Below are 27,049 nucleotides of genomic sequence, written 5' to 3'. Positions count from 1 at the left end.
ACCCGGCCACGGGATACAAACCGGCAACCTTCCAGCCACAGGCACAGATCCTTAGCCAAAGAGCATTTTCTGCAAGAGATGCAGTAAATGAAATTACTAAATACAAAAGATATTCTTTAAGTGATTATGAAATAACTCGAGGGGCCATATAGTATATGCATCGCATGAGATACACATTTGCAGGTGATACAGTGACTTCTGTTATAGAAAATGGTGTTTGGTGTGGATGAGATTGTGGGTTGTTAAAGGAACTATGAAAATGAGGGTTGTGTAGCTTAGGTGGTGGATAACACGTGGATAACACAGGGTGGTCTGGGAAAATTGTTGCATTCTGTAAAATAGAGGTTATCTTTGAAGACCACGGGAATAGACGGTTTGATGGGGTGGAAGGGATGCACCAGTGGAATTCTGGGTTTGCAGTTAATGTTGTGTGTTGGGTTAATGTTGAGAGGGCTATTTGTAACTTGGGTTGAGAGCCTTGCCAATGCTGTTTGTAGGGTATTTTCACTCAATGAAGAAAAAGAGCATTATAAGTGTTTGTTTATGACAGTCGGTATCACCACTGCATAACTGACAACATCTGAGGATCTGTGAGGAAGGGAGGGAGATTTTAGTTTGTGGGTGGAAGAAGTAAAGGACAAACTGTAGGGCAAAACAATGTATGATCTACTCCAGGAGCAACCCCACTGAATTTTTGGGGAATGAGCTGGGACAATTTGTGGCATCTAGGGCTTAGAAACCAGTGAACAGGCACATGCTTGTGCAGGCTGTATTAGAGGAATTGGACAGAATCTCGCAAGAAAATAGCTGCCACCTGGTACAAAGCATGTACTCCAGATACATACCTTGTAGTTCTTCCTCTAGTGTCAACAGCCTGTAACTTTCACAGTAGACTCCCTCTTGAAGACAAATGCTAATCAGCAATGAATTTATGTCATGTTTGTTCAATAAAACATTGATGCATCTGCAAATATCTTTGTGAAACTGATACAGTGAATTTGATCCAGTTAAAGTGATGTTTATCTGGAGTGACGTACTGCTGAAGTAAAAAACACGTGTTTCCTTTTGGCCACCAGGGAGCACTGTTAAGAGAATACCATGTCTAATACTGCTGTATGCACTCTTTGTTTTTGTTTTTGTACTATATAAGTTGCTCTAAATCCAAGTGCAAGATTGTGCAATAAGGGGTAGTCAGAACCGTGAACATAAGTGTAGTTTGTAGAAATTCAGAAGTAGATTAAAAAATAAAACTGAATTCTTAACATTTTTGCCTTCACAACATTACTTCAAAGCACAGAAAACTAAACAAAATTTGTTTTTAAGTATACCCACATAAAATATTTTTGCAAGAATTAAACACACATTAGTTTTGCGAAATATTCAGCATACGTCCTGTAGTTTAAGAAGTTGTTGAAAAGAGGGTTTCATTTTCAAAATAAAAAAGAAACCTAGATGCCTGTTATTAAACTTTCATATTTAGTTAAGTCCTTACCAGTTGATTAAAGGACATAAACCAATCATTTGTCTCATGGAGGTTTTATGAAGAGTTGATTAGTCCAAAACTGGGGTGCTTAAACTTTAGAAAAATGTCAGTATTCGTTCGTTATTGCTATTTTGTAGACCAAAGCAAACAAATTCATCTAAACAGCTGAATTTTATGCGGATGATTGCCTAACAAAACCTAAAACTAAGCTCACTATTCGTACAACTTTTTTTCCCCACGTCTCTTTAAACACAAAACTGAGTACCACTTTCATAATAGACAGGTCCCCCTCCTACCCCGTCATCTCCACTGGGTCTGGGAAATCCATATTCTCGTCTCTGACTGATTGGATACGTGTTGGCTGTAAGCACACTCCTCCCAGCACTGACTGGTCAAAAAGATTAGATGACGCCGTCCTGTGCTGCTGTCGTTGGTGGGCGGAGTTGGTTGCGGCTTTAGTTGATGTAATAGCTCTGGAAGGCAGGTAAGGTTTGTTTTCTGCGGAATTAAAAGGAAGTTTAGTTGGATTAATGCATTTATCAAAGAAACTATTTCACTAACACATAGCATTATGTGTCATAAAGGTTCACCGGTGATTTCAGTTAGCTCTGCTTCATAGAAAAAAGGATAGAGCGCAAGAATAAGACACAAGGCCTAATGTTTACCGTATTTGTATGCACACAGAGATAAACAGTGGAGGATAATTGTAGTGTTTCAATGTTTAACAAGATTTCACCTTTCAGTTTTAAGCGTGCCGAGTTTAGCGGTAGCGATGGAATCAGTAAGTATTGTTTGGTAATTAGAGTTATCATATACCTCCAAATCAGTCACACGGTATTAAAGTCAAACTGGATTGTTTTGTTATCCGGATTTAAGGCAAAACATCCTATCGCAACCCTTATATGTTCCCTCCACTTAGTTTCATAAGTGATTACCACTAAATAGATGGAAAAAAAAAACTATTTTTAAGCCCCTAAATAGAAATAATGTTCTGTGATTGAGGTTTTAAGAGTATTCAGGTATTTGTACGTCATCTTCATTGAAAATGCAATTGACTGCATGTATGTACCAGTATATATTAATAAACATCAAATCTTTAATGCCAGAAAAATTGAATATTGGGCTAGTTTTTGGAAGCTGTCTAATTGGTCTACACAATTTTATTGAAATGGCTGGGGATCCCTTGGCTTATTTCTTTTTTTAAATATTTTTTTTATATATGTGAGACCAATAAATGATCTTGTTGCACTCTGCATTGATTCTAAATGAATAACTGAGGCTGCAGAACTTGTTTAATATCTTGCTTACATAGATAAGTTTTCTGAGACATTTAATTTCACATGGCAGTGTTTGCAAGCAGGATGTGTCTAAATTACTCTTCATTCTGGTAGAACTAGTAGCGTTTAAGGAATGGTTCTCTAATGTAAGACTGGGTGTCTGAAAATACTGTACTTCATACAAAGTGTTTGAGAGAAACAAAGCAATAAATGTGCAGTCTCAAACCTCCAGGCTAATTAAATAAGTTGTCACTAAGGCATACCATATTATAATTCAATTTCTCAGTGTTATTATATTGTTTCATAGTTTTTAAGTAATAGTTACATTTGTTATGCAACTTTATTACAACAGTGGTATTGACTTCTTTCTTGTGCTCATAGAGTGGTATGTATGGTAAGAGTGGTAAGTATGAATTATACTGAGCATCAAAAACACCAGTTTCTTTATGCATTAATGTTTTTTTTAATAATAAAGTTTACAGACTGTGGGTATTGCTTAAATAGTTTTGGTGTCATTTTTATTTAATGATTATTCATTACTGGCCATGATATATTCAGTTAACATCATGTTTAAACTCTAACCCAGCTCATTAGTAAGAGTTAATTTACAAGTTGAGGTGACTTTACCTACTGAATCTCAAGTAGGGTGAAAGACAAGAAATAAAAATACAGAAAGGAAAACATGTCCTGCTTAGCAGCCTTTCTGCTATCTGTGTGTTGGAGTCTGACAGTGCTCTGTTGCTTGATGTCAATTATAGGCTGCAGTTTGCAGCACCATGAGTGATTGATATCTTGCCAAGATTGAGACATCAGCATCTGGGTGTGATGGTCTTGGCTGGAGTGTATAGTTAGTGTAGAACTCAACTTAATTGATTAATGGCAACCTGTCTGCATGATATTACCTCCATCAAATCCTTAAGCCTTTCTTGGTGCCATTTCTGCTTGCTCATCCTGATATTATTTCAAAAGGACAATGTTCCTTCTCATGTTGCACATGTAACGGCTTAATTACATGGTAATTACTCACCCAGCTTGATCCACATTCCCACTTTTGTTGTGTGACATCTAGGGCTTACATATCAGTAAACAAGTACATGCTTGTCCAGAGGTATGGGCCAAAATTATTCACATCAGTAATCCCATATATGTAAGCTTACTGTATGTTGCTTGTCACTCATGCTACTAGATTGAAGACCCCTGTTATTGACAAATGTTAATCAGCATAATGAATTGTCTTGAGTCATAAATGTTCAATAAAGTCATTGTTCCTGCTGCAAAGAATATTTTTTCCTGATAATTTAGTTACACACATAAGTGATACATTTTTCTGATGATCAATATATAATAAAGGTGCATGTTAACTATACAAAATTGTAATTTGGTAGAATTGCACTAATACTTGAAAGTTACTGCATTCAGTTGCTGCCAGGCTCTGACTGGCGACTGTGGTGAGTCATAGCTAATTCTCTTAGCTAGATTAGGTCTCCTTGGAGGAGACATTTATCCTTAAGAATAATTTTGCTTGGGCAATAAAATACATTGAAGATCTTTCTACTTTATAATACATTGCCAGCAGTGCAGACAGACAGTTTTTGCTCTTTTCAAACTTCTAATTAAAAATATTTCATAAAATTTTAAATATTATCTTCTCACATTATGAAGTCATTATACCTTGATGATTCTGTCTCTCATGTCGGGTTAACACATTTTGCCAATATAAATTTCAACTTGAATTCAATTGTGTATTTTCTATATAAATCAAGGAAAACATATTAAGCCTATTCAGCTATTGCTACAACCTAGGAATGCTCTGTATGTTAAATGGTTTCAGTACCGTCTTACTGAATTATTGTTTGTTGCCCATCTGTCTTCCTCAGTGTACTTTTTATCCAAAGATTCATGTGAGTTTCTCCACTTTTTACAGAAATGGGTCAGGAAGCAGGCAAGCCAGCCTGGCCCAAACCAGCTGGAGGCTATCAGACGATCACAGGAAGGAGATATGGCAGAAGACATGCATATATAGGCTTCCGACCAACTTTGGCAAAGCAAAACATCCCATCTCCAGAAAATGACATGGAGTGGCAGGGACTGGAGATGAGCAGTGTTCACGAGGAGAATCCTTTATGTGTGTCCAGTTCAACCGTAATGTATAGTGTATTTCCTTAGCTTTCAACTAGAAAAGTCTGTTTTCTGATCTGTATTGCTTTGGAAAAGTGACATCCACAAAAGTGAGCTAGTTTTCTTTTCAGATGATTGAATGCACAAGGTGAATGAGGAATTAATGTAATTAGGACATGCAAGACAATAGTATCTTTATTGATGTGAATAATTCTTTTATTGTTGGACAAACAGTTCACAAATTGTTAGAGAAACAAAATGCATGATATCTCATAAAAAAAGAATGCCTTGTAAAAGTTTTCAGACCCTCCCTATGTACACATTTTTTTTCAACTGATTAAACCTGAATGCTCAGTAAGAAGATTTCTAGGGGTATGATAAGTTTACTGTAAATATTCACACAAACCATGATAAGATATATCAATACCGCTATCATTAATCTATTGATTGCATTTGTGCGGTAAGTATTCAGATCTGTGAACTTAAAATGGTGGAAGCACCTCTGAAAATAATTACAGTTGTGGGTATTTTCGGGTAAGTTTCTACAATGTGCAAGTTTGCCCATTGGCTTGGTGAAGTTGTTTTTCCTTCTTCTTGCCAGGTCTTTGCTCATTCTTTTTCAATTTGTTTGAGGATTGCTTATTGACAACAGTTTTCAAGTCTTTCCACAGATTGTCAGTAGGGTTATTGGGCCACTCGGAGACATTCACTTTCTTATTCTTAAGTGTAGCTTTGACCTTGTGCTTTGGGTCATTGACCTAACGAAAAATGAACTTTTGTCCCACGTTTACATTTAAAATCAGGTTTTCCTCAAAGATTTGTCAGTACTTGACTGTGTTTATCATTCTTGATAAGTTTCCTAGTCCCTGCTGATAAGAAGCTGAACAGCAATATAATGCTGCCACCGCCATGCTTGACAAATGGGATGGTGTGCACTGGGAGAAGTGCTGTGCTGGGATTGCATCAAACGTAATGTTTTTTGTAATGCTGTTTTTTAGACCAGAAACATCCAATTTTGTTTTGTCTCAGTATAAAACCTTTTGCCACATATTTGAAGTATCGCTTAGGAGCTCTGTTATAAATTCCATGTGAAATCTGAGAAGTTTTTTTTCTTTTTTCTTTCCATACTCCCTTTGTGGAGTGACCAGGATATTTCTGAACCATAGACAGTATCGTCCATCTCAGACACTGTAACTCTTTCGACGTCACCTCTGGCATCCCTAGCCAGTTTCCTCCTTGTTTGGTTGCTGAGTTTGGAAGGGTAGTCTGATCTAGGCATTGTCTGGGTGCCTTCCATTTCTAAAAGATTGACTTCACCTTCTTGAAAAAGATACGAACCAAAATTAGCATATAATGGCATTATGAGCAGTTGAGCATATGACAGTATATTATTTATATGGGTAGTTTCAATTTGAAAGAATCTGGAAACCAAAACATTTGAAATGCTTCTGAATGTATTGAAAGGTGTCAAAATGATTTCCAGGTATTCTAGTACATAAAATACTTGTATAAGCTCCAGGTACACAATTTTCTTTTTGTTTTGTTGTTTGGTACATAGAAATGATATAAAAAGATGAAGTAATATCTGCATTGGCCTAGTGTAGGCTGTCAAACAGTATAGATATTTGAAACTACTAAAGGTAATTTGTTACAAAATATGTTCTTTCATTTTAACGGCTATTCAGGAAGCCTATTAGGCTGTTTTATAGCATATGGACAAATGCAAGGTGAACACGGTGAATAGAAAATATAAAAAAAAATACCAGGCTAATGTGGGTGAGAACAAAAGCATGTGCATGTCTTGTCATTTGTAGAAAGAGAAATGATGAAAAGTCTTAATTAGAAATTAACTATTTTTTTGTCTGCTCTGTATTCTTTTTTTCCATGTGGGTAAAGTCCACCTAATTCTAAATGTATGATGATACATGATGGCTGTTCTTAATACAGTCCTTCATACTGTATGTGGACAACTTCACACCCGAAACTGTTTCACAGTGTGAAAGAGGCTGAAGGCAAAAACGACAAAACTGCTTTTCTCATTTATGAATTTTTGGAAGCTAAAAACCTGCCAAGTTCTCACATCTCATTTTGCCATCTCTTAGATTAATGGGTCTTCTCAGGTTAAATGTGCTCCAGATTAATTAACCTTCCTTAAATGTTCGTAACTCTTTGTAGTCCCCATGGATCCCAGTGTAGTCCCAACACCCAGCCTTTTTGATTCCAGTTGAGGGATCAACTAAGCATTTGGTAGTGTATCCATAGATGTTTTTTGACTTTCTTACTTTCTCTTCAAACAATGAAACACGCTTGGATTATTTCAGCCGGAGCTAAATCGCAGATAAAGTTTTATGGAAAGAATTCTTAATAAGATCGTCTTACAAAAATATAAGGACAGACTTTAAGCCCCTTAATCTTGCATATATACACTATTTTCACACTACGTTGGGTAAAAAATACTGTCCCCATACAATTGAACATGCGTAATGAACAAAGGAAAAAGGTGAAAGAATGTGTTTCTTCCCACAGTGCAAAGTATAGTGTGAGGAATGATTCAAACCTGAAAAGCAAAATGCATATGGAGCTAGAGAGCCCTTTTACCCTTATTGACTTTTTATGCTACAAAATAAAAATGTTTTGAAGGAAATGCAACAAAAAAACATATTTTGAGGCATTAGACTAAGGGGATATTAGACATGTCTATTTTAGATCAAATACATATTTAGATTTTCAATTTTTCATTACCATCCATTGTTCATAAATATTTTGAAATTAACATGATGTGTGAACTTTTAAATAGGGCAATCAATGCACAATGAATCAGCTGTTGTGCTATTAAAGAAGTGAATTACCCACAATCAACATCATGTGAACCCATTTCAGAAATCTGTGATATGAGTAATTTTCATATGTCATTTAAATTTTGAAATTAATTTAAATGGAAATATTTCAATATTTCTTCTGTTTCTGTTTTTCTTTAGCATCAAATGGACAAATCACCTCAACATTACAAGCCATATTACCTGTGGAATCTAATTCAGTTCATCCAGAAGCAAGTGGAACAAACTTTTTCAAGGATGTCCCCAGAGTAAAACATGTAGCTTCTCAAAAGGGCAATGAGGCCACTTCTTTTTCGTATAAAAAGCTGAAGTCTGATTGTGATGACCCTAATTCTAAGAAACATTTAGGACCAAAGAAAAGTTCAGAGGCCTGTGCTTGGCCAACATTTGAAGACCAGAAGGAATGCTCTAGAAGCCCTATTGGTTTGAGTTTTGTAAATATCGACTCTTATGAACCAGACAGCAGTGATGGAGAGGAGGATGAACTTAGTGGAAATTCATCAATAGAAGCACATCCTGGCCTTCAAAAACGATTGGACAATATGATCTGTGAGCTAGAGAAAGAATTTGATTATCTCAGTGGTTTGCATTCTTACCTGTGTACAAAGACCTGTGAGAACCATGAACCTCTACCTAAAAGTTCTTGTCCTGAAAGGGACATTGAGGAGCCACAGCAGAACAGTTTTGTCAGTCAGAAAAGCAATTATTCTCTGAGAGAAGAGAGCATTAACCTGTCAAACATCTGTAATGACAGGCAAAAAAAGCTTGAGGACTCAGAGATCAATGTTTCCTTAGTGAGTGAGTGCACCCCTCAGAAAAGCTTTGACTGGAAAAACGACCAAGGGGTTTCCCAGACAGAAATGGTAGTCCGACCAAAAATAAGGAAGCAGTCCACTGACAGCCATTTGGAGAAAAGCAAAGGCTCTCAGCTAGATGATGCTCAACATGGATTTTGCAGGAAAACACAGGCTGCAAATAACACATGGAGCTCCATACCCCCTTTCTTTTTGACTCAAACTGAGAAGCCAGAAAAGGAGTTCCTCTATGAGATTAGTTGCACCGACTCTGCCCCTGATGAACTGAGGCCTTTTGAAGGAAAGCAGGAGCGTATGGAGATGCACAACAGAAATAAACATGTTGAGGAAGATGACGACCTTTGGGAGGATTTGGAGGACTTCGGTGAAAAGTGTGCGTCCTTCATCAAAGATGATAACAGGTATTTTTGTTTGATTCTCATAGCAAAGTCACCATTGGCATTGCCAGTGACACAGAAAATTCATGTAGGTACTACAAGTTTAATTTTAAATTAAAACAATACTGTGTTGCAGCTCTGGGTGATCTTGGTTATGCAGCACTGAGTATTTCAGTTTCTTCAATGTAAATCTTTCCAGGCAATTAATGCATACGTAGGGCTCTTTGTTTTTAGTGATTATTTTTAGTCACGTGACACCCCTTAAGATTACTGTAAGCTGATTCTGATAAGTAATTAAAAATGCTAAAACTCTGTTAATTATGAAACAAGATGAGCTGCTTTTCACTTATCACTGTGACTAAGTGTTTGCCATATTAATCCCTCAAGCAGTTTGCAGGTGACATTGATCCCTAATCCCAGAGCTGTTTAACTTGCATTTTAGCCCTACAGTTTCACATGTTAGCCTAGAGTGGATTCTTTGTGGTTGTGATTTTATTTTTTGGCAGTAGTAGTGAGATAACAAGACAAGTATTCTTTTTAACAAAATGGAAATGCATGCAGAAATTGCATGTATGATGTTTAAGATCAAGTAAAAAATCACCCTGAATTCGAGCGCAATGCATACTTTCAAAAAAGATGAGAGATCCAGTGAAGACTCCCTAACTGTTTTTTTTTGTGTTATTTCCAAAAGCCTACATACTGAAAGTGATTTTCCAAATCCAAAAGGGGATTTACAAAAGAAGCTTTAATAGCTCTACAGTCATGAAGTTACATCTCTGCCGCTTTTCCTTAATTTAATACAAGTCTCTTTGTTGCTTAGATACTCGTTAAGTTTTTGTCCTTCAGAGAGAAAATCGGTGGCAAAGATAGATTGTAGGCTATAGCTTCCTATGGTGTTTTCTGTTTAAATCTTCTTTGTATATTACTTTTCATGATTACAGTAGATACTGGTCAGCTTTGGACCATTCTGAAAATTTTAGTCTGTTAAATGACCCTGTATGTGATCCTCGGTCAAACTAGGCTGTTATCTAGCTAAATAAATACCTAATAAGGTAACAGACTCGATACTCAATGTCTTATCTAGCCACCTCAGTGATCCTCGGAGACATTAGTGTCAGGGATTAGGGTTGTCTCATTCTAACCCAAAAGGCATTAATCAATATAGGCATCTACTTAATGTTTAATTAATCCAATTTTAGATTACACTATGGGGTACACATTTTTTTATGAAAATGTCTTTAAATCAGAGGCTAAGCAGCACTATTATGGAGGTTCAGCACCAATTAGAGGAGAGGGGCATATCTCACTCACAGCAAGTGTGCTTTCATGTTATCCAGAGTCAGGAGTTCTTGGCCAGCTAATCCAGTTTGCATGACCGAAAGTGTGAAGCAGTGGTGCTTTTTCTTGTAAAACATTTTGGGAGAATGCAGATTATTTGTCTTAAAATGTGTCTTAAACAAATGGTAACTGTAAGAAGAAACTGGTGATTTGCTGTAAATAACTTGCATGTTATATGTCCGTGTTTAGTTGTAAGTAACTTGGATTTAAATCATTGTGGCTTGTCTCTGTTGAACATAAAAGATCAGTGGTTTTGTCACAGGTTAGGTGATGAAATAAGGTTTTGAGGTCCTGATTTTAAGTTACTTTAAAACTGACAGTTCATCATCTGGGTGGGTAGCTGCATCAGCATGTGTAGGCTGCAAAGGAACAAGTAATAGGTTTATTCCATGCTGAAAAAAAGAAGAAAGAAAACACATCGTTTTGGCTGTGGAGCCTTCTTCAGGTGTGAGAAAGACCACACACCTGGGTTAGGCCTTTCTCACACCTGAAGAAGTCTCCACAGCCTAAACGTTGTTTTCTTTCTTCTTTTTTTTCAGCATGGAATAAACCTATTACTTGTTCTTTTCCAGTTCATCATCTTACCATTTTCTTTTGCATTCATGGAAAAAAATAGTTTCAGCTTTAAATAAAATAATATTTTTTTCAACCAATGTTTTGCCTGATTTAGCCCTTTATTGGTTGAATAAAGATTATAGATATCATAAAATTTGGATTGTTGGTTTTGTAATGTTATAGGAGTATATCTTGGTTAAAGTAGTTTTGTAATCTGACTTGCATTTAAGATCACAAAACCCCCCAGTGTTGATCATTAGTTGGTAATGCTATCAACTAGATTGACTTTATTTCATTAACCTAAATGTACACTTCTCATAGGCAGGTGCTGCCCATTACTTGAAGTATGTATAGGATGGACTTTTGTGCAAGCTTTTTGGGGTTATTGGAAAAAACCCATATCTCTATATGATGTAGTTTGCTAATGATACATTTCTAAAAATAGTGTCCAAAAACAACAACAACAAAACCCACAAATTCTCAAAAAAATGATTACCAGGTTCTTCTTTGCTTTTGACATAAAGTGCCCAGTTTCATCTTTAAAAATGCATAAGGCACCTGCCTTCCCAGTAAAAATAGCTTTTCTCAGGAGCTTTATTAAGCACTTGTGATGCTCCTTCATGAAAGGCATCAGCTTTTGAAGTTAACTGATTTGCACAAAAGAAAAGGGTCTTGATGTTGGTAATAAACTTCTAAAAGTGTGTGGTTTTCAGATGATTAGTTCTGAAAGGTAAGGTTCTACAAATTATTATATTTTGCACATTTTTGAAAAAGGTCTTTTTTCACATTCCATTAAACATTGGTATAGCAGAGCAAGAATATAATGCAAAATGTGTTCTCCTTGGACTTGGAGAGCACTACCACCATGTAGCCTGATCTTGTCAGATATCAGCTAAACAAGGCTTAATCTGGTCAGTACAGGCAGGCAAGATAACCAAGGTGTATGGGTGTCAATACAGGTGTCCTGCCTAAATTCCATTTTGGGCTTGCACAGACTGGCCTACCAAATTCACTTGGTAAAGCAGTATCCAATTTCCCCTCTTTATCTGTTTTATAATGGAGTTACAGACGCATAATGGCTGCCATAACCTTGTGAAGAGTTGCATTTCAGGGAGATGAAGTGTCTTCCCTTTATGTAAAGCAGTTTGGAATAAAAAGCGCTATATGAATACAAGGAATTAATAATATTATCGATACTTGCCAGGGAATAAGGGTGTAGCTGTCGGTTAAGTGTTGTCTTATTGCTGGCAAGGATGTCAACAGATACAGTGTTAGTTCAAGAGAATACTGTTTTTCACTTCTTTGGAATAGGCACTGCATTCAAAGTTGGACTCCGTTTTAAAAAAAATAAAAAAATAAATTTGTACTCTTGTGGTATGTTAAAAGTTCAGAGTGCAGTGAAGGAGAATGGTCAGCCACCTGCACCTCTGAGTCAGGTGTGGACAAGCAGCAGTGCTCCAGTGGTGAAAGCTGGGAAACCCTGCCGGGGCTGGATGAGCCAGAACATGACCGTCAGAGCAACAGCAGCAGTTTGGACGATATTCCCGATATCAGCTTTAATCCAGAGTAAGGATCCCGCCATCTCAAATCTACAGAATGAACATTTGTAATGTTAAAGATATGTGAATGCAGTAATTTCAAACCAGACAATTACTGTTACATGGTAGATATTGTGAAGTCTTTATTGTTCTAGACAATAATTCAGTAGTTTTTCTAGGTATTGGTTTAATTAAAATACCAAATTCCTTAATCCTTGTAAATGGTAAGAATTTTGCATAAGATAATATAAGATCACTTAATTAGCCATATACAGTTTCTTAAGAATTTATCTTTTAGCATACCCCAACTTGCTCTCCTCGAGACACACGGACAGGGAGAGAAGCTTGGGGTCAGAGCGCAGGGTCAGCCATTTATACAGCGACCCTGAAGTAGTTAGGGTTAAGGGCCTTGCTCGGGGACCGAACAGAATACGATTCCTCTGCCGGCTGTGGGATACGAACCAGCAACCTTCCAGCCACAGGTGCCGATCCTTAGCCACAGAGCCACAGCACTGCCCATAAACAGAATTTCACTATTAATATTAATACTACTGATAATAGCAAATTCTGTCCTATTGTTTATCAAAAGGAGATAAAATTGGGTGGGACGGTAGTAGGCAGTGCTATCTCGCAGCACTGGGGCCCTGGGCTCAATTCCTGGGGTGCTATGTGTATGAGTTTGTATGTTCTTTCCATGTTCATGTGGGTTTCCTCTGAGCTCTGGTTTTCTCTCATAGTCAGAACACATACTGGTAGGTTTATTGAGATCTGGGAAAAATTGGCTCTGATGTGTCTGCATCTGAGACTGAATGTGACCTGCAATGGACTTTCATCCCATCCCGTAGTATCCTATCTTTTACCTGTTGCTTGATGTGATAGACTCCGGCTCTCCCTCTACCCCGTATTGAATGAAGCTGTTTGAAAATAGATGGATAAATGCGGGAAATTTTAAGCATTTTTGGGTGTTGCTCTGCTTTTCTGTGCTCTTACGTAGAGGGCCAATGCTCTTAGAAGAGGGCGAAATCCCTTGGCTTCCTTACCAAGAAGAGACGGACAGCAGCAGTGATGAAGAGACAGATGGGATGAGCCACTTTGTTCACCCAGGTCTTTTTATGCTTGATGGGAACAACAACTTTGAAGATGATTCTAGTATGAGTGAAGATTTTGATGCAGAGTGGAGGTTTGTATTCCTTTTTCAAACCTCCACAATTATTCTATAGGAGGAGATTTGCTTTTTTTTTCTTTACATATAGCAATGTGAGATGTTAATTACTGCTAATCTTAAATTAATATAATTAAGTTTTCTTTTCCATTTCAGGTGTATTTCAGGTTTTCTTTGTATTCAAAGAATGTATTCACTTTAGTAGCACAAGCTTTAAAAGAGCTTTCACTAGTTCTTGCTAGGGGAAAAAAGTAACTCTTAGAAAATAAATGTTAAATACAGCGTTACAATACATTTTTCTTCAGTATGTTAATGATAGTGTTGTGCGTTTAATTTCAACAGTAAAAAGCTGCTTTTTCACACTTTCTTTTTTGGGCGTCTTGTTAATTTGAAAAAAATAGCTCTTTAAAAAAATACATTAAGTTCTGTTTTTACATTAGTTGTTGAACACTTCTGAAGTCAATTTTCTAAGAATGTTTAACCTTTCTTCATTTAAATGCTCAGTCTAATAACATATCATTACCATTTCTCATTTAAATGGTTATGGCAATGATGCCAGTTCCCACATATCAGATGATTACTGCATTGTTCGTTTTGCATTTCATGATGTAAGTGAAAGAAATTAAATCACACAACAGACATTTTCAATAAGTTTCTATATCTCTCAAGTGCTTCGTCTGTAATTGGTAAGATGTTTCTTTTGTGTCTCCTGCCTCTACATTTTGAAAGAAATATATGTTAATTTGAAACAATTGCCTTGAGAGGGATTGTGGTGATTTCTTCAATATTTTCATTACTTGTTGTAAAACATGCTAGTTAATAATGAGTGTTAAAAGGCTATTAACAGGCATATAATGCATTAGTATGAATAATGTGTTAATGGGCAGTGCACTGTGCAAATAACATTACACATGGAACTGCAGACAAATGTTACTTCAGAACCACAGACCATTTATAATGTATATATATCTTTTTAAGTGGGTTTTATAAAATTAAGATATGGGTAAGCCTAGATTTTACTTTGATCACCTATTAACCTACATTTAATTAGCCATGCATATACAGTAATTGTGATGTTCAACATCGCTTATTTTGAAAGATGCTGGATGTTGCTTGAATTTCTGAATTGCTTGAATATTAATGAAAAATCATACCGTAATTACTGTATTTTTTCTCAACTTTCCCTTTTGCATTTTTCACTCTGTTGAAAAGTATTTTTTGCAAACAAGAATTAGACAATGAAAAAAGTTTGTTTAAAAAGTTTAAAAACACTAAGTTTTGAGTACAGCCACAATTTTGTGAAAAAATACATTTCAACCAAGGGTTTGCACTATTACATTGATAATGTAATCTTCTCTTTGAAACTCAGGAATCAATTTATGTTACTAATGTTCCGTGATAACGAAGTGAATCCCGAGATGGAATCTTCTGTTTGAAACACATGAAACCATTTGTGTCACTAATATTCCTTAATTACAAAGTGACTCCCAAGATGGAATGCTGCTCTGAAACGTATTAAATTCAATACAGTGGAGCAGCCTTTTATGTTGGTCATAAAGAATCAGAAGTCATTATGAATGTTTAAAAGCGCTGACTTTTCAGATCTCAGCTTTTTTATTATATTTTGGTTGCTAGGGTAGATGGATTAGAAAAGAAAGCTAGCCCCCCACTTACTATTCTGTGCAATGCATTTTGCTGATGTTGATGCAAAAATCCTATTGTCATAGCAGACTGCTGTTCACATTTCTCAATGGAGGGAATAATTTATTTTTATGCTCAATTTCCTTTATTCTTGAAATAATAAATCATATGAAACCAACCTACTTATTATTAAGGAAATTTGAATTATTACCATTCAAGAGGCTGGAAGACGGAATACAGATTAACTCTTGTCATATTTTTGCATTGCAGATTACTGGATGAATTTGGTGAAGGTTTTGGAGTAGCTCAAGCTATTTCTTATGTGGACCCACAACTGCTCACTTACATGGCTCTTGAAGAAAGACTAGCTCAGGCAATGGAGGTGTGTATATCATTTTCAGCTCCATTAGCTTATATAACCACTGTCCACTGATATGCTTCCAGGTTCTTAATGTTCAGCTGTAAAGGTAAAAATGTTTTAGTACAAGGATGATAATACACTGATGCAAAATGAAATTCCAGCAAGAAAAAAAAAACAAACCTCAGCAAAATAACTGTAGCATGCTGCATTAAAATGATCTGCATGACTAGAGACCATTCAGGGATAAATTAAGATCTGGGAGATTAAAATGTCATCTTTTGTGGGCTAGAAACCGTTTGAGGTGTTGAGAGAAAGACCGGTGAGTGTGTTATTTACTGATGATTGCCATTCTGCCCTTGATAAAAAGAAGTGAAGACAACATGCATGGACAGATTGTGCTAAGCACTATACAGACTTTTGCATTTTTCAAGCCTGCTGGTATGGTAGTGGAAGTGTAATGATGTGGAGAAAAAAGCTTCTTTAACAGAAGACTGGCCTTTCACTGAGCAGTAAGGTTACCCTCAATCTGTACCAAAGTCATTGAGCTAACAGCCAGCTTTCATACAACCTAGCACTGTTTTTAAGGCTTTACTGTAAACACTTTTCACTTGAGTTGAAAGAAAATATGTTAGACTATACATAGTTTTTTTCTTTATCTTGATGAAAGGCTGCCCTGGCACATCTAGAGTCCTTAGCTATTGATGTGGAACAAGCTCACCCTCCAGCCACTGAAGAAATAATTGATTGTCTGCCACAGATCACAGTATTGGAAGATCAAAATGGTATGTTGTTGGTGTTTCTTATTACCTCCAAATATAATACCCCATACATATATATGAATGTTATATATATGTGTGTATCTTTGGATTCAAGCCTAAGGTTATGTGCAATGTGGTTATAATAAAGGACAGTTGTTGCCTTTCTTAATGTTACAGCTTTCACTTTAACAAATTCAGGTCAGTGTATGGTGGGATTTGTTGATTCATTATCATGACTAAATCTGCAGAAGGTTTTGTACCTTTTTTTTCCCCTTCAGTATCTTAATGTGTTCTGCCTGTGCTTAGTTTTAAGAATATCATCCTCAATGGTTTTCAATGCATACAATTTTTGTCATTTTTTCAGCAATTTGGAAAGCTGAACTTTTCTGTTTTAGTGACATTTAATTGAGTGGAAGCTGTTTGAAATTGTTTTTAGACTAACTAGCATTATAGAACTAGCTTACATTAAAAAGTGGACAACAACATATATATGCAGTTATTCAAAATGTACATCAAAACTTTAGCTTTCACTGCCCATAGAAGATCAAAAGGCAGCACTTGTGGTGTATTAGATTTTATTAAAATGGTAGCTTCATTTTATCTGTTGTACCAGTTCTTTAAATCCACTTAATATGGAATCACATACATAAAGGACATTTTGGTGCATGAAAATAAAAGTAACCACAGTATAACGGTGTTTCCAAATGTAATTTATTAATATAAATATAAACAGTACCAGTCAAAAGTTTGAATACACCTCCTTGAAATCATGATTATCTGTGCTTTAAACTGTATGAACGTGTCTATAAACACTTATTATTTAATTACATGATATATGTACTTATAATCTTAAGTGAACATTGAAAATTTTAATTTTTCAGTTTTCAATAAAATTAACACCCAAACCAAGCAGATTTCAGTCTGAAGCCCAGGTTAGTTAAAAGTCAGAAATGTGTATAACATGGTGTTAAAACATTAAAAGAAGTTTAAAATTGTCTTTGTTAGATGCTCTCACAATTAACTAGCATGTTACCTCATTTATCTTTTGTCACCAATAATTGGTAAATGGGTGAGGGGCCACGATGACTATAAATATAGGGAGCATGGGCAAAAGTTTGCTGAATGAACATGGCCAAATTTGCTCAGTTAAGATGGGAAAATGAAAAGAAATGAAGGTCATTTTTTAAGACAAATTGCAAGAACTTTGCAAGTTTCAGTAACTGCTGTGGCCAAGACTAGCAAATGATATGAAGAAAGTGGCACTCATAAGGGCCAAAGGTGACTTCAGAATCGGAGAATATGTTCGTTAAGTCTGCGAAACCGGCAACTAACTGCCCCTGAAATACAAGCATGCAGATTTTAATTTAGCCCGTCCATAGTGATGCATAGGTGGTTCAGTGGCAGAATTCTTGCCGGTTATGGGGGAGGCTGGGGTTCAATTCCTAGCTAATGTGCAAGTTGTACCTTAACAAATTGCACCTTGAGCTTAAGAAGAAGACTATTTCTCTAATAATAAAATATAATAAATAATATGTACACTATATTGGTATTTGTTTTTAATTTTATGTTTATATTTTATGTATGTTAAATATAAAATATTTGTAGAATTTTAAAAATATATAAAAATAAGTTAAGTAATAACATGAATAACCTCCGTAGTGTACGGTTAGCAAACATGTGAATACTGCCTTAGGAAAACCAGTCCTTCCTGTCATTTGACAAACAATCTCCAGGATGCTCAGAAAGAGTAAGGGAATTTGGGGATGCCCTTAAACAAAAATCCCAATTGAGGTTGTTATGCGTATATTTGCTTTTATAGAATTGTAAAACCACTATATATATATATTTTTATAATTATAATCTAATATTTTTTTCTTTTTTTGTTTTCTTTCTTATTTACGCCTAGCTTGTAGTGCTTTAATTCTCGAGATACTGTTGTGGCTTTAAAAGCACACTGTATTTTAATGTATTTAAAAGTAAATCAGTGTACAGTAAAAAAACAAAACAGAGGTCAAAATAAAATGTTTGAATTTGAATGGCTTTGTTGATCGTGTACTGTACATTAAGTTGCATTGCATCTCACGCAAGTCTGCAATTTATTTAGATAATATTTAGCTTTGTCGTTGAGGTACTGAAAAGTATGCGCCGCTCAAACATTTATGCGTTATAATGTTAACGATTACTTGCAAAACAGTGGTGCTGGGAATGGCATCTTGATAAAGGCAGTCTGCAAGAACAGTGCTAATCCGTATCAGAATCTAGATGGCAGGCAATATTTCTAAAGACTTAAAGACAATTAGCGACGACAATACATTGTGACAAGTGTTTTTTAGAAAAATGTTTATTTTTTAAAAGGATTTTTTTCTTTGAATAATTTTACCTACTGAAAGGTTAGATTTCTCTCATATTTTCAGTGTAAGATCAAGCTGATAAACAACAAAGCCATTTTTTTCCATAGCCTTTTGTTTTGCTCATCTTTACCAAGGGTGCCAATAATTCTGGTGGGCACTGTATATGGACTGTGCTGTGCCTCAGGGTTACTAATGTGGGTTACTGTGAGAATGGCAAGTATCTTTACTTAAAATAACTTTACTTAAAACCTTATAAAAGTAAAGAATTATTATTTACAGTAACAAAAGTTTCTGATAAGGAAGGATTCATAAAATGTTTCTGTATAAGATTATTTATTATTAACCCTTTATTGCAGTTATTTCATGTATTGGATATTTGACCTTTCTGGGGATTAATACAATATAGATTGAGCAAAAAAGACTTGTGCTTTTTGACAGAATCTTATCAGATGTGTTAAATATTTTCTTTGAAATATTAATTGTTAAATATTAAAATGTTCTAAAACCTTTATCCGTTTTATAATCCAAATAAGTTAAACTGCTTGACTAAAATGTGACTGAAGCCAATTCTGTTTTAGTTGACTAAGACTAATTATAGTCCAAATTTAAAGAAGCATATTGGGTGCAGGTATGTATTTTTTTTAACTGTGATCTTACAGGTTAATGTAAACTATGGTGGCTCATCTCGACAAAAAGGTTTGTGAGCTATGCTTTTCAGTATAACAACATAACATGCTTTTACTTAAACAATCTTACACCAAGATTATTAGCATTGTACAGCAGCATCCTGGTGCCATGTGGGGGAAAAAAAACTTGTATAGGACTTTTTTTCTCCTAATTAAGACTTTTTAAACTCCTATGTAGGACTTTTGTTCTCCTGCGTAGGGATTTTAATACTCCTCTTGTATACGTCAGGCTTCTTCAAATATATATTTGCTCATCGAAGTAAGTAGGATAAACATTTGGTGTTCTGGCAAGAGGTTACTTTGGAGAACCATTTTGGAATACCATATAGCATTCATGTTGTGGCAAAAGGTTACTTTCCAACATATTTAGCATAACATTTGTTAATATTGACATTGTCTGTGAAATATGTTGTGTACTTAACTTGGTATAGCATAACCCATATGCATTTAATTAGTTAACGCTAAATGAATAACAGGAGAAATTTGCCATTTTTTTGGTTTGTCCAGGTTTTCAGAAGCGATACATTTTGTGACCACTGTAAGGGGCATCAGAAATACATTAGTAGGGGAGAACACATGTCAGAATACAATATGCCAAGTTCTTGGAAGGAGGCTCTAGAGTTCTACGCCATATTATTCTGTGAAATAGTGACTCTCCCAGCTTTCATTAAATTTCTTTTTGTTTGCCTGCAACCACCTTAGGATCACTGTTTGTTTTATGGGATTCCATCTAGATAATGTACTTTGCAAACCCATCTATTGCCCCATTAACACATATGCCATAAGGTTTCAGTTATAGCTTTCCATGTGCCAAAGATAATTAGGTCCAAATTTGTAATACACTCTATTGAATTGTATGTCACTGGTGTTGATCAACCCCATCACAGTCAATAACAAGCAGAAGTTGTATAAAGTTAAAGGTCATTTCATGAAGCAAGATTACTCAGTTAGCTGGATAACATTGATGAATATGTTGACAAAAGTCTGGATTTTCAAGATCAAATTCACATTAAGTAACCATAGCAACATATAATCTATTACTAATCTGCTCCAAGCAGGTTAGTTTAAACTGAGAGATCAGCCCTCCATCAACGCCGTAAAAAGAACATTACAGCGATCCTCCCTAGTTTTTTTCCCTTCTGGAATCAACAGTCTAGGAAGAGAGGCGGGAGACTCGCACCCACACGGAGAGTCTGAGAAAGCAAATAGCAGGCGTTGTTATTCATTAACTATTCAGAGTGGTATGTTACCAATGGTGAAGAAAGAAAGGGCAGCTACAGTAAAATAATGTATACAAATATTTTAGATAATAAAAATGTATTATACATCTTTTAAATTTCTAAAAGCAAACACACGTAAAAAGCTGAATTGCAATTTCTGGTTTTAGAGCCCTTAAATTTCCTTACTCTCTCTGAGCATCCTGGAGATTGATGGTCTGGTGATTTGTCAAATAATATTGTACATTACTCAAAGAACAGTTGCTTTAGGAACCTTTCCTGAGACATGGCTGTGCAAGCAAATGAGGTCGATATCCAATTTGTAAATTAAAGAGAAATCAAGTGATGGAAAACTTTTACTGTATGCAATTATAAAGCTTCCTCTTATCCCATCAAACCGTGATCAAAGTGTGTGCTTGGATACACACGCACACATGATGTTGACTGTTCTATTATTTTTGTTGCTGTTTTACAATTTACTTTTTATAATCAATTTAGCAAAGTAAATTCTTGAATTAGCAAATACAGAACCTGTAAACAATTTTAATTGCATAATAGTTAAAATAAGAAAATTGAAAGGTCTACATGAGATTAGAAAATGTGTAATGATTTTTTTTTTGTGCTTGTGATGGTATATACCGATTACCCTAGAATTTCAGGTTGGGCCATACAGTCCATCCTGACTGTATTAGATTGACTATATGAAAGAGTTAATTCCATTAGAATGAACTATAGCTAACCCAGTTCAGGCTGGCGTCCTTCAGTCTTGAATGCTTCTTCTAATGAGAATTTGAAAGTGGTACATGAATTCTTATCTAATTTCTCTTACCCATGACTAAAATGTTATTCAATTAGTGTTTGTGTTTCAGATTTATTTTAAATTAAAGTTGGAATTGTAGCCTATTTTTTTAATTCAATGCTCATAAACTATTCAGTCTGCAAGTTTGTTCAATCCTTTTTTTAAATAGTTGGTTTGTCTTGGTAGTTTTGGAGAATATACCATTTACTAATGGTAATTTATTATGGTAACTTATTAATTTTAGTTGATGTGGTAAATTTGTAAATATTTATATAGACCAGTTTTGTATTATTTTATGTAGTTTGTGTGTGAATGCAGTTCCGTAGATTAACCTCGATTAAGTAAACTATAATATTTAACTGTTTAGTTAGCTAACATTTGCAAGGAGTGGAAATTCTCGGGTATGGTAACGATAAAATATCACTTTTAAGTGCCACTTCTGAAATTTTGTACTGGTATTTTGATATAAAGTTCTTTAATTATTTTAAGCGTTCCTTAAGTAAGCCTATCTGACAGTTCATCCTTTAAGACGACAATACAATTATCCTGGGCAAAGAGCTGTTCACAAAAGTTGAATAAAACCACTATTGACCTACCCATGGCCCTGTCCCTCTTTATGTACCATTTCTTAGTCAAGATTTGACTAAAGACTGAATAGTGTATTAATCTCAACCTTTTTTCAATTTGTCAGTAATCGGTCATAAATCCTTGTTTGAAATAGGTTAGTTGTTGTTTCTAGACTATTCTTTTTTTTTTAATTTAATAATAATTGAGAATAATTGCTTATACTTTCTGGACACTCATTGTCCCAATTCGTTGATGGGGATTATTAAGAGGTCATGATTGGTAAAGGCCAATGGGAAAATTGACCAGGACCTCGATTTTACGTCTCAACCGAAGGACGAATTTATCAACAGGTTTTTCTGATTTAATTCTATGCTGATCATTGCTTCTAGGAAGTCCTTATTAAAACTATGGCACCATTTAAACAGTTATGTAAAGAAGAATGGTTTAAAGTTATTGAAATTAAAATTATTCAAAACAAATGCAGGAAATGATAAACAGTTATTGGAAATGTTTATTTGTGTTCAAAGAGATGCCATCTAATAATTCACATATTTCACAGAGGTAGCTGTCCCCACACTTAATTTTTGATCCATTTGAGCTATAATTATGGAATTAAATATCATTATAATTCCATATCTTTTATTCAGCTTGCAGCATGTTGAGCCGGGGGCAGGGAAATTTATTAGATTAATTAATGTTCATGGTTTTGTAATAAATACACATTTTAATATATTCATTGCATTATTTGTCTTGCATGTAACTTAAATTAACATTGACATAATATTATATTAATACATATGTAAACCTAAAAAAACACCTCACATTCACAACAGACTATAAAATATTTTTTTTCTCATATATCTGGTGAACTGAATCTTGCTTATTTTATTTTTAGAGGTGTCTTTCTTATCCCCAAGGGGCAATTTGTTAAAGTACGACTTTGATGGCATTGAATTGAACTGAGGCCTCCCGCATGGCAGACAAGAATTTGAACACTGAACTACAAAAGCATCACACTGATTGATTGCAGACTTGTATGAGCTACAATGCAATTTACAGTACATGACCGTCATTCTTTAAAAGTCATGCATATCACTACTGGCCTCTTTTGTTTTGTTTTCTTTGTGTTTGTTTTTTTAAATACAATATGTTTTTAAAGTCACTATGCATAATATATTTTTAATATAAAATAAATTTGTTTTCTAATTATTAGTAATTATGTATACTGTATGTAATTAAAATACTGTAATTATTTTACTATTATACAGTATTGTGACATACAGTGTCTTATTTGGAGTTGTATATAATCATTGTATGTGAAAATGTTGTGAGTACAGTATACATACTGTATGGTATGATTAGTGCAGGAAAACACTAATGGTTTATAATGTGTTTTATTAGTAAAGTAAGATTTCTGACAGCCACAGGTATCTGCAGCACTTTAAGGATTCACTGCACCACCTGGCAATTTTACAGATTAGTGCAGTCCTGCATCGGATTATTTGAAAAAAATTAAAACGGCAAGATGTGGTACTGTTTGTAATGCTGCAGTACTTGTTGCGGCATGCCACCTGTCACCTTGCATATTTTAAGTTGCTGCACCTGTAAGTGTTTGTTTATGATTGTGAAGACGTTAATGTTACAAATGGCATTTTATTATATGTATATATGTCATATATCATTATCCTTGGCAGTGGTTTAAGGAGTTAAGGACTGCTTAAATCAAACAACAAATCTGAACATAAAGGGTTGTTAAAGAAACAAAAAGCACCTTTACACTCCATATGTTTAGGAGAAAAAACAATCCTAATTGTGCCTCATCTAGAAAGTATGTATAATAGCTAAATAGTACAAATACCCACAGTTGTGATGGAAGGAATACATGATGTTTGCCCTTATTACATTTTTTATCCTATACTATATAAAATAAAGGCTTTGTACTTCACCAACTGGATGTGCTATTGTGCAATATAGAAGTCACATTTCAATTTCTAGTAGAATAATGAAAGTTACTCATGAGTGCTCTAGCTGTTGAAAGTTGCTCTAGAATGTAAGCTTATAACTTTACAATAGACGTGTAAAACATGATGGAGACAAAGTAATTGTCATTCTAGACAAACCAAAGACATTGACATTACTTCTGTCAGTACATAAAGTACATTTTTACTGACAACCTGTCTGCATTTTTCAGGCCAGGAACAGTGTTGTGCCATCTGCTGTTGTGAATATATCAAAGACGAAATAGCAACTGAGCTGCCATGTCATCATGTATTTCATAAAACCTGTGTGTCCCTCTGGCTACAAAAGGTATGTGAAAATTTCATGTAGAGTACATTACAGTGGCTCTTTTAAGTGTAAGAATGTTCTTATTGTATATGCTTAAAAGGGGGGAAAAATGTAATTGACTAAATATTTTCTTAAAATTAGTTTAGAAATTACTTTATCTATTGTGTAATTGAATTCCACAATGATGGCTATTTATACAGCCTAGATGCAGATTTTTTAATTGAGCTTATTGATTTTGCAATATATAGAAGAAATGTGATACTGTATAAGAAAAAAAAATGATAATGTATATGATTATTATAGCTGCTTGAGCTATGAGATGAAAATGATTTCCTTTTTTCTTTTAATTTAAAATGATTTAAATCAGAAATGGGGTACAGGGAATTTCCTTATATGTACTTAATATTACATTAGCCTACATTTCATATGTATTTTTGTGACAATTCTAAATTATGAGTACTATACCTCGTAATTTGTTTCTTCCAACACATTGTGTTATTAGGGTTATATCTAAGAAGTATTTTTTTTGTTGTTTTTACACAACTGTTTCATGATGCATTCACATGCCTAAAGCATGGTCTGAAGCCTCTTTTCTGGAGCGTTAAATAGTTTAATTTAATAGAGTTCAGAATGATTTAATGGACCCATTTATGTGCTTAATTAGCATGATTTACCATTATAGGTCTTCATTATTGGACTGTTTAAAGGTACCTATAAAACCTTTGGTTGGGTCCTCCAGAACTGGGGTTGCAGACCACAGGCCAAAGATCTTTGATAGCCAACTGACTTTGATGTGATTTACTGTCGTTATCAGTCAGGGACATGTCCGGTGTGTCGCCACGTTCTGTCTCCTGCACTCCCAGAACCAGCCGTTGCCACTTCCTTTGTGTCGGATCATGACACTCCCCCGTCCACCCACAGTGCAGCAGGAATGCGATGAGGACCAAACATGCAAGGATAAACAGGGACCCGCAAGATTTTTTTTAAATTCAATTTTCCAATGTAAACAAATACCGAAAAGCAGTACTGCAGCATAGCATAGTTTAATCTCCTGTGCACATGATGTCTTAATTCTCAGTGTAGTAATACAAGTGTTAGATTGAAAGTTAAAAAACTCCACGAATGACTGTACTGTTTTCTGGGAAAATATCGTCAACACAAACTTTTGTTATTTTTCTGTTTTGAAAAAAGTCAACCGAGAGGATGCATCAAGCTTTTATGAACATTCACAAAATGTGGAAAAAAATGACAAATTTGCTTTAATACTTAAAATGCATATCTGAGCGGTGAATGTTAGCAAGTTATCAGTTTAAATTCTACATGCATAAATGTAGCAAAATTGTGACCTATATGGTCCACATGGAAATATTGTTTGTTTCAACTGCTCGCTTTGCTTCTCTTCAGCTATTGAAATTGAATTCATAGATAACTGCAGTGCATATTGTGTATATTCCCAATTTACTCATTTGCAAGGTATTTTGGTCCCAGTGTTCAATAAAGGCTGTAGCTCTTTCTCCAAGATGTTGTTTCTGGCATTGGCAATTCATTTGTCAGTTATATAAAAGCAAAGATTGTGATTTAAATTACTTTAACACATTTGGGAGTACCCTGGAAAATATTTAAGAACATTTGTGCTTTCAGAAGAAGCTATGAGACTTTGGATCAGCTTCGGGTAAAGTTATTTTTCTGCATCACAATGGGACTCTAGTAAAACAACCCCTAGGCCAAATATTGAATAATTATGGCTTTCTGAAATGTCAGCTTACCCCTAGTGTGTTCTTTGATCACAGTGGGGTTTGATGTAGGGATAGAAATTTATTGCAGTCTGAAGAACCTTAATTATAGAACAGAAACATTAAAACATACATCTATTTGCAATCTGTAAAAAATGAGACACTTGTATAATCTCACATAAAATATTTTTTACCACAAATACTTTTTCAGTTTGCCAGTGAGCAACAGTTTGTTGAAGAAGCTTTAGATCTTTAAATAAGTAGGTAGCAGTTTACATCATGGGCATATATTTTATATTTTATATATAAGACAAATTAAGATAACATTTCCAAATCCAAACTCCATTTATTCCTATATTTTTATTTTGACCTTTATTAATTTTTCTATTAATATCCTTTAGTACTTTTCTGAATTCGGCTTTTGTGCTTATTTTCCTTTTTTTTAATCTGTGCTTTGGTATTTGCATTTATTTTATCTTGCATATTTCTAACTTTTTACTTGACACTTTACAATACACTTTGTATTTTGACAGCCGTAGGTGTGGCAATCAAAGCAACTCTTTTTCAGTCCATTGTCTTGTCTAGTGCTCTAGAAATTGGTACTCGACTGCTTTTGATAAATGTGGCAGAATTTCTCCACTCCAGTACAACCTATCTTTATAGTAAAACAGCCCTTCAATTTCAGGTAGTATTGAAATAAACATTTGCTTTGAACATCTAAGAGGTTCAGTCTAAATAATCAATGAAGAGCTCTGAAACAAGTAGCTTTCTTAAGTCTTGTATTCTACACAACTCTTCCTTTATGAACTTCCTTTTATTACCTACTGTACCCAACTGTGTATTTTTTAATACAATGATAGTATGTTATTGCCATTAAAAGCTGTCAACTTCAGAACAGCTGTCCTTAAGATGAGATAGAAAAACTACTTTGTAATTAAAGATCCAATGGTGCTGTTCATAATAGAATGGGATCTAATAATGATAATTTAAATGATCATGATAATACCCTGCATTTATGTAGTGCTTTACAGATTGAAGGAGTCCCATTTCATCAACCACTAATGTGCAACATCTATTAGGAATGAATAGACTCACTACATAGCAATTCACATAGAGATGTGAAAGACATTGCTTCACTAGTTGAATTTTA

General features: G+C 34.9%; 1 protein-coding gene across 4 annotated transcripts; it reads left to right on the top strand.

The window, feature by feature from the left end:
* Window positions 1–1,812: 1,812 nt before the first annotated feature.
* pja2 (praja ring finger ubiquitin ligase 2) lies at window positions 1,813–25,685 on the top strand. Of its 4 annotated transcripts, none has more exons than XM_088629344.1 (9): window positions 1,813–1,967; window positions 4,685–4,885; window positions 7,857–8,931; window positions 12,187–12,366; window positions 13,333–13,518; window positions 15,412–15,523; window positions 16,170–16,284; window positions 24,072–24,187; window positions 24,981–25,685. In XM_088629344.1, the coding sequence occupies exons 2-9, from the start codon at window positions 4,687–4,689 to the stop codon at window positions 25,104–25,106; spliced, it is 2,109 nt and encodes a 702-aa protein (XP_088485470.1). In that variant the 5' UTR covers window positions 1,813–1,967; window positions 4,685–4,686; the 3' UTR covers window positions 25,107–25,685. The 4 variants fall into 4 exon arrangements, with proteins under 4 accessions (XP_088485470.1, XP_088485471.1, XP_088485474.1 ...); XM_088629345.1 differs by having other exon boundaries at window positions 1,941–1,963; XM_088629348.1 differs by lacking the exon at window positions 1,813–1,967 and having other exon boundaries at window positions 4,743–4,902.
* Window positions 25,686–27,049: the final 1,364 nt, after the last annotated feature.

This window comes from Lepisosteus platostomus, chromosome 4 (assembly GCF_059453375.1).
Source record: "Lepisosteus platostomus isolate fLepPlt1 chromosome 4, fLepPlt1.hap1, whole genome shotgun sequence".
NCBI classification, from domain to species: Eukaryota; Metazoa; Chordata; class Actinopteri; order Semionotiformes; family Lepisosteidae; genus Lepisosteus; species Lepisosteus platostomus.
Note: the sequence above shows the minus strand (reverse complement) of the source record. Positions and strands in the feature narration are given on the sequence as shown.

What these genes read in the sequence shown, in the direction of transcription:
- pja2 (XM_088629344.1), top strand. Translation starts at nt 4,687, where the DNA reads ATGGGTCAGGAAGCAGGCAAGCCAGCCTGGCCCAAACCAGCTGGAGGC. An exon ending in TTCATCAAAGATGATAACAG is followed by an intron (nt 8,932 to 12,186) that starts GTATTTTTGTTT and finishes GTATGTTAAAAG; the next exon opens with TTCAGAGTGCAGTGAAGGAG. An exon ending in TGTCCCTCTGGCTACAAAAG is followed by an intron (nt 24,188 to 24,980) that starts GTATGTGAAAAT and finishes TGTCGTTATCAG; the next exon opens with TCAGGGACATGTCCGGTGTG.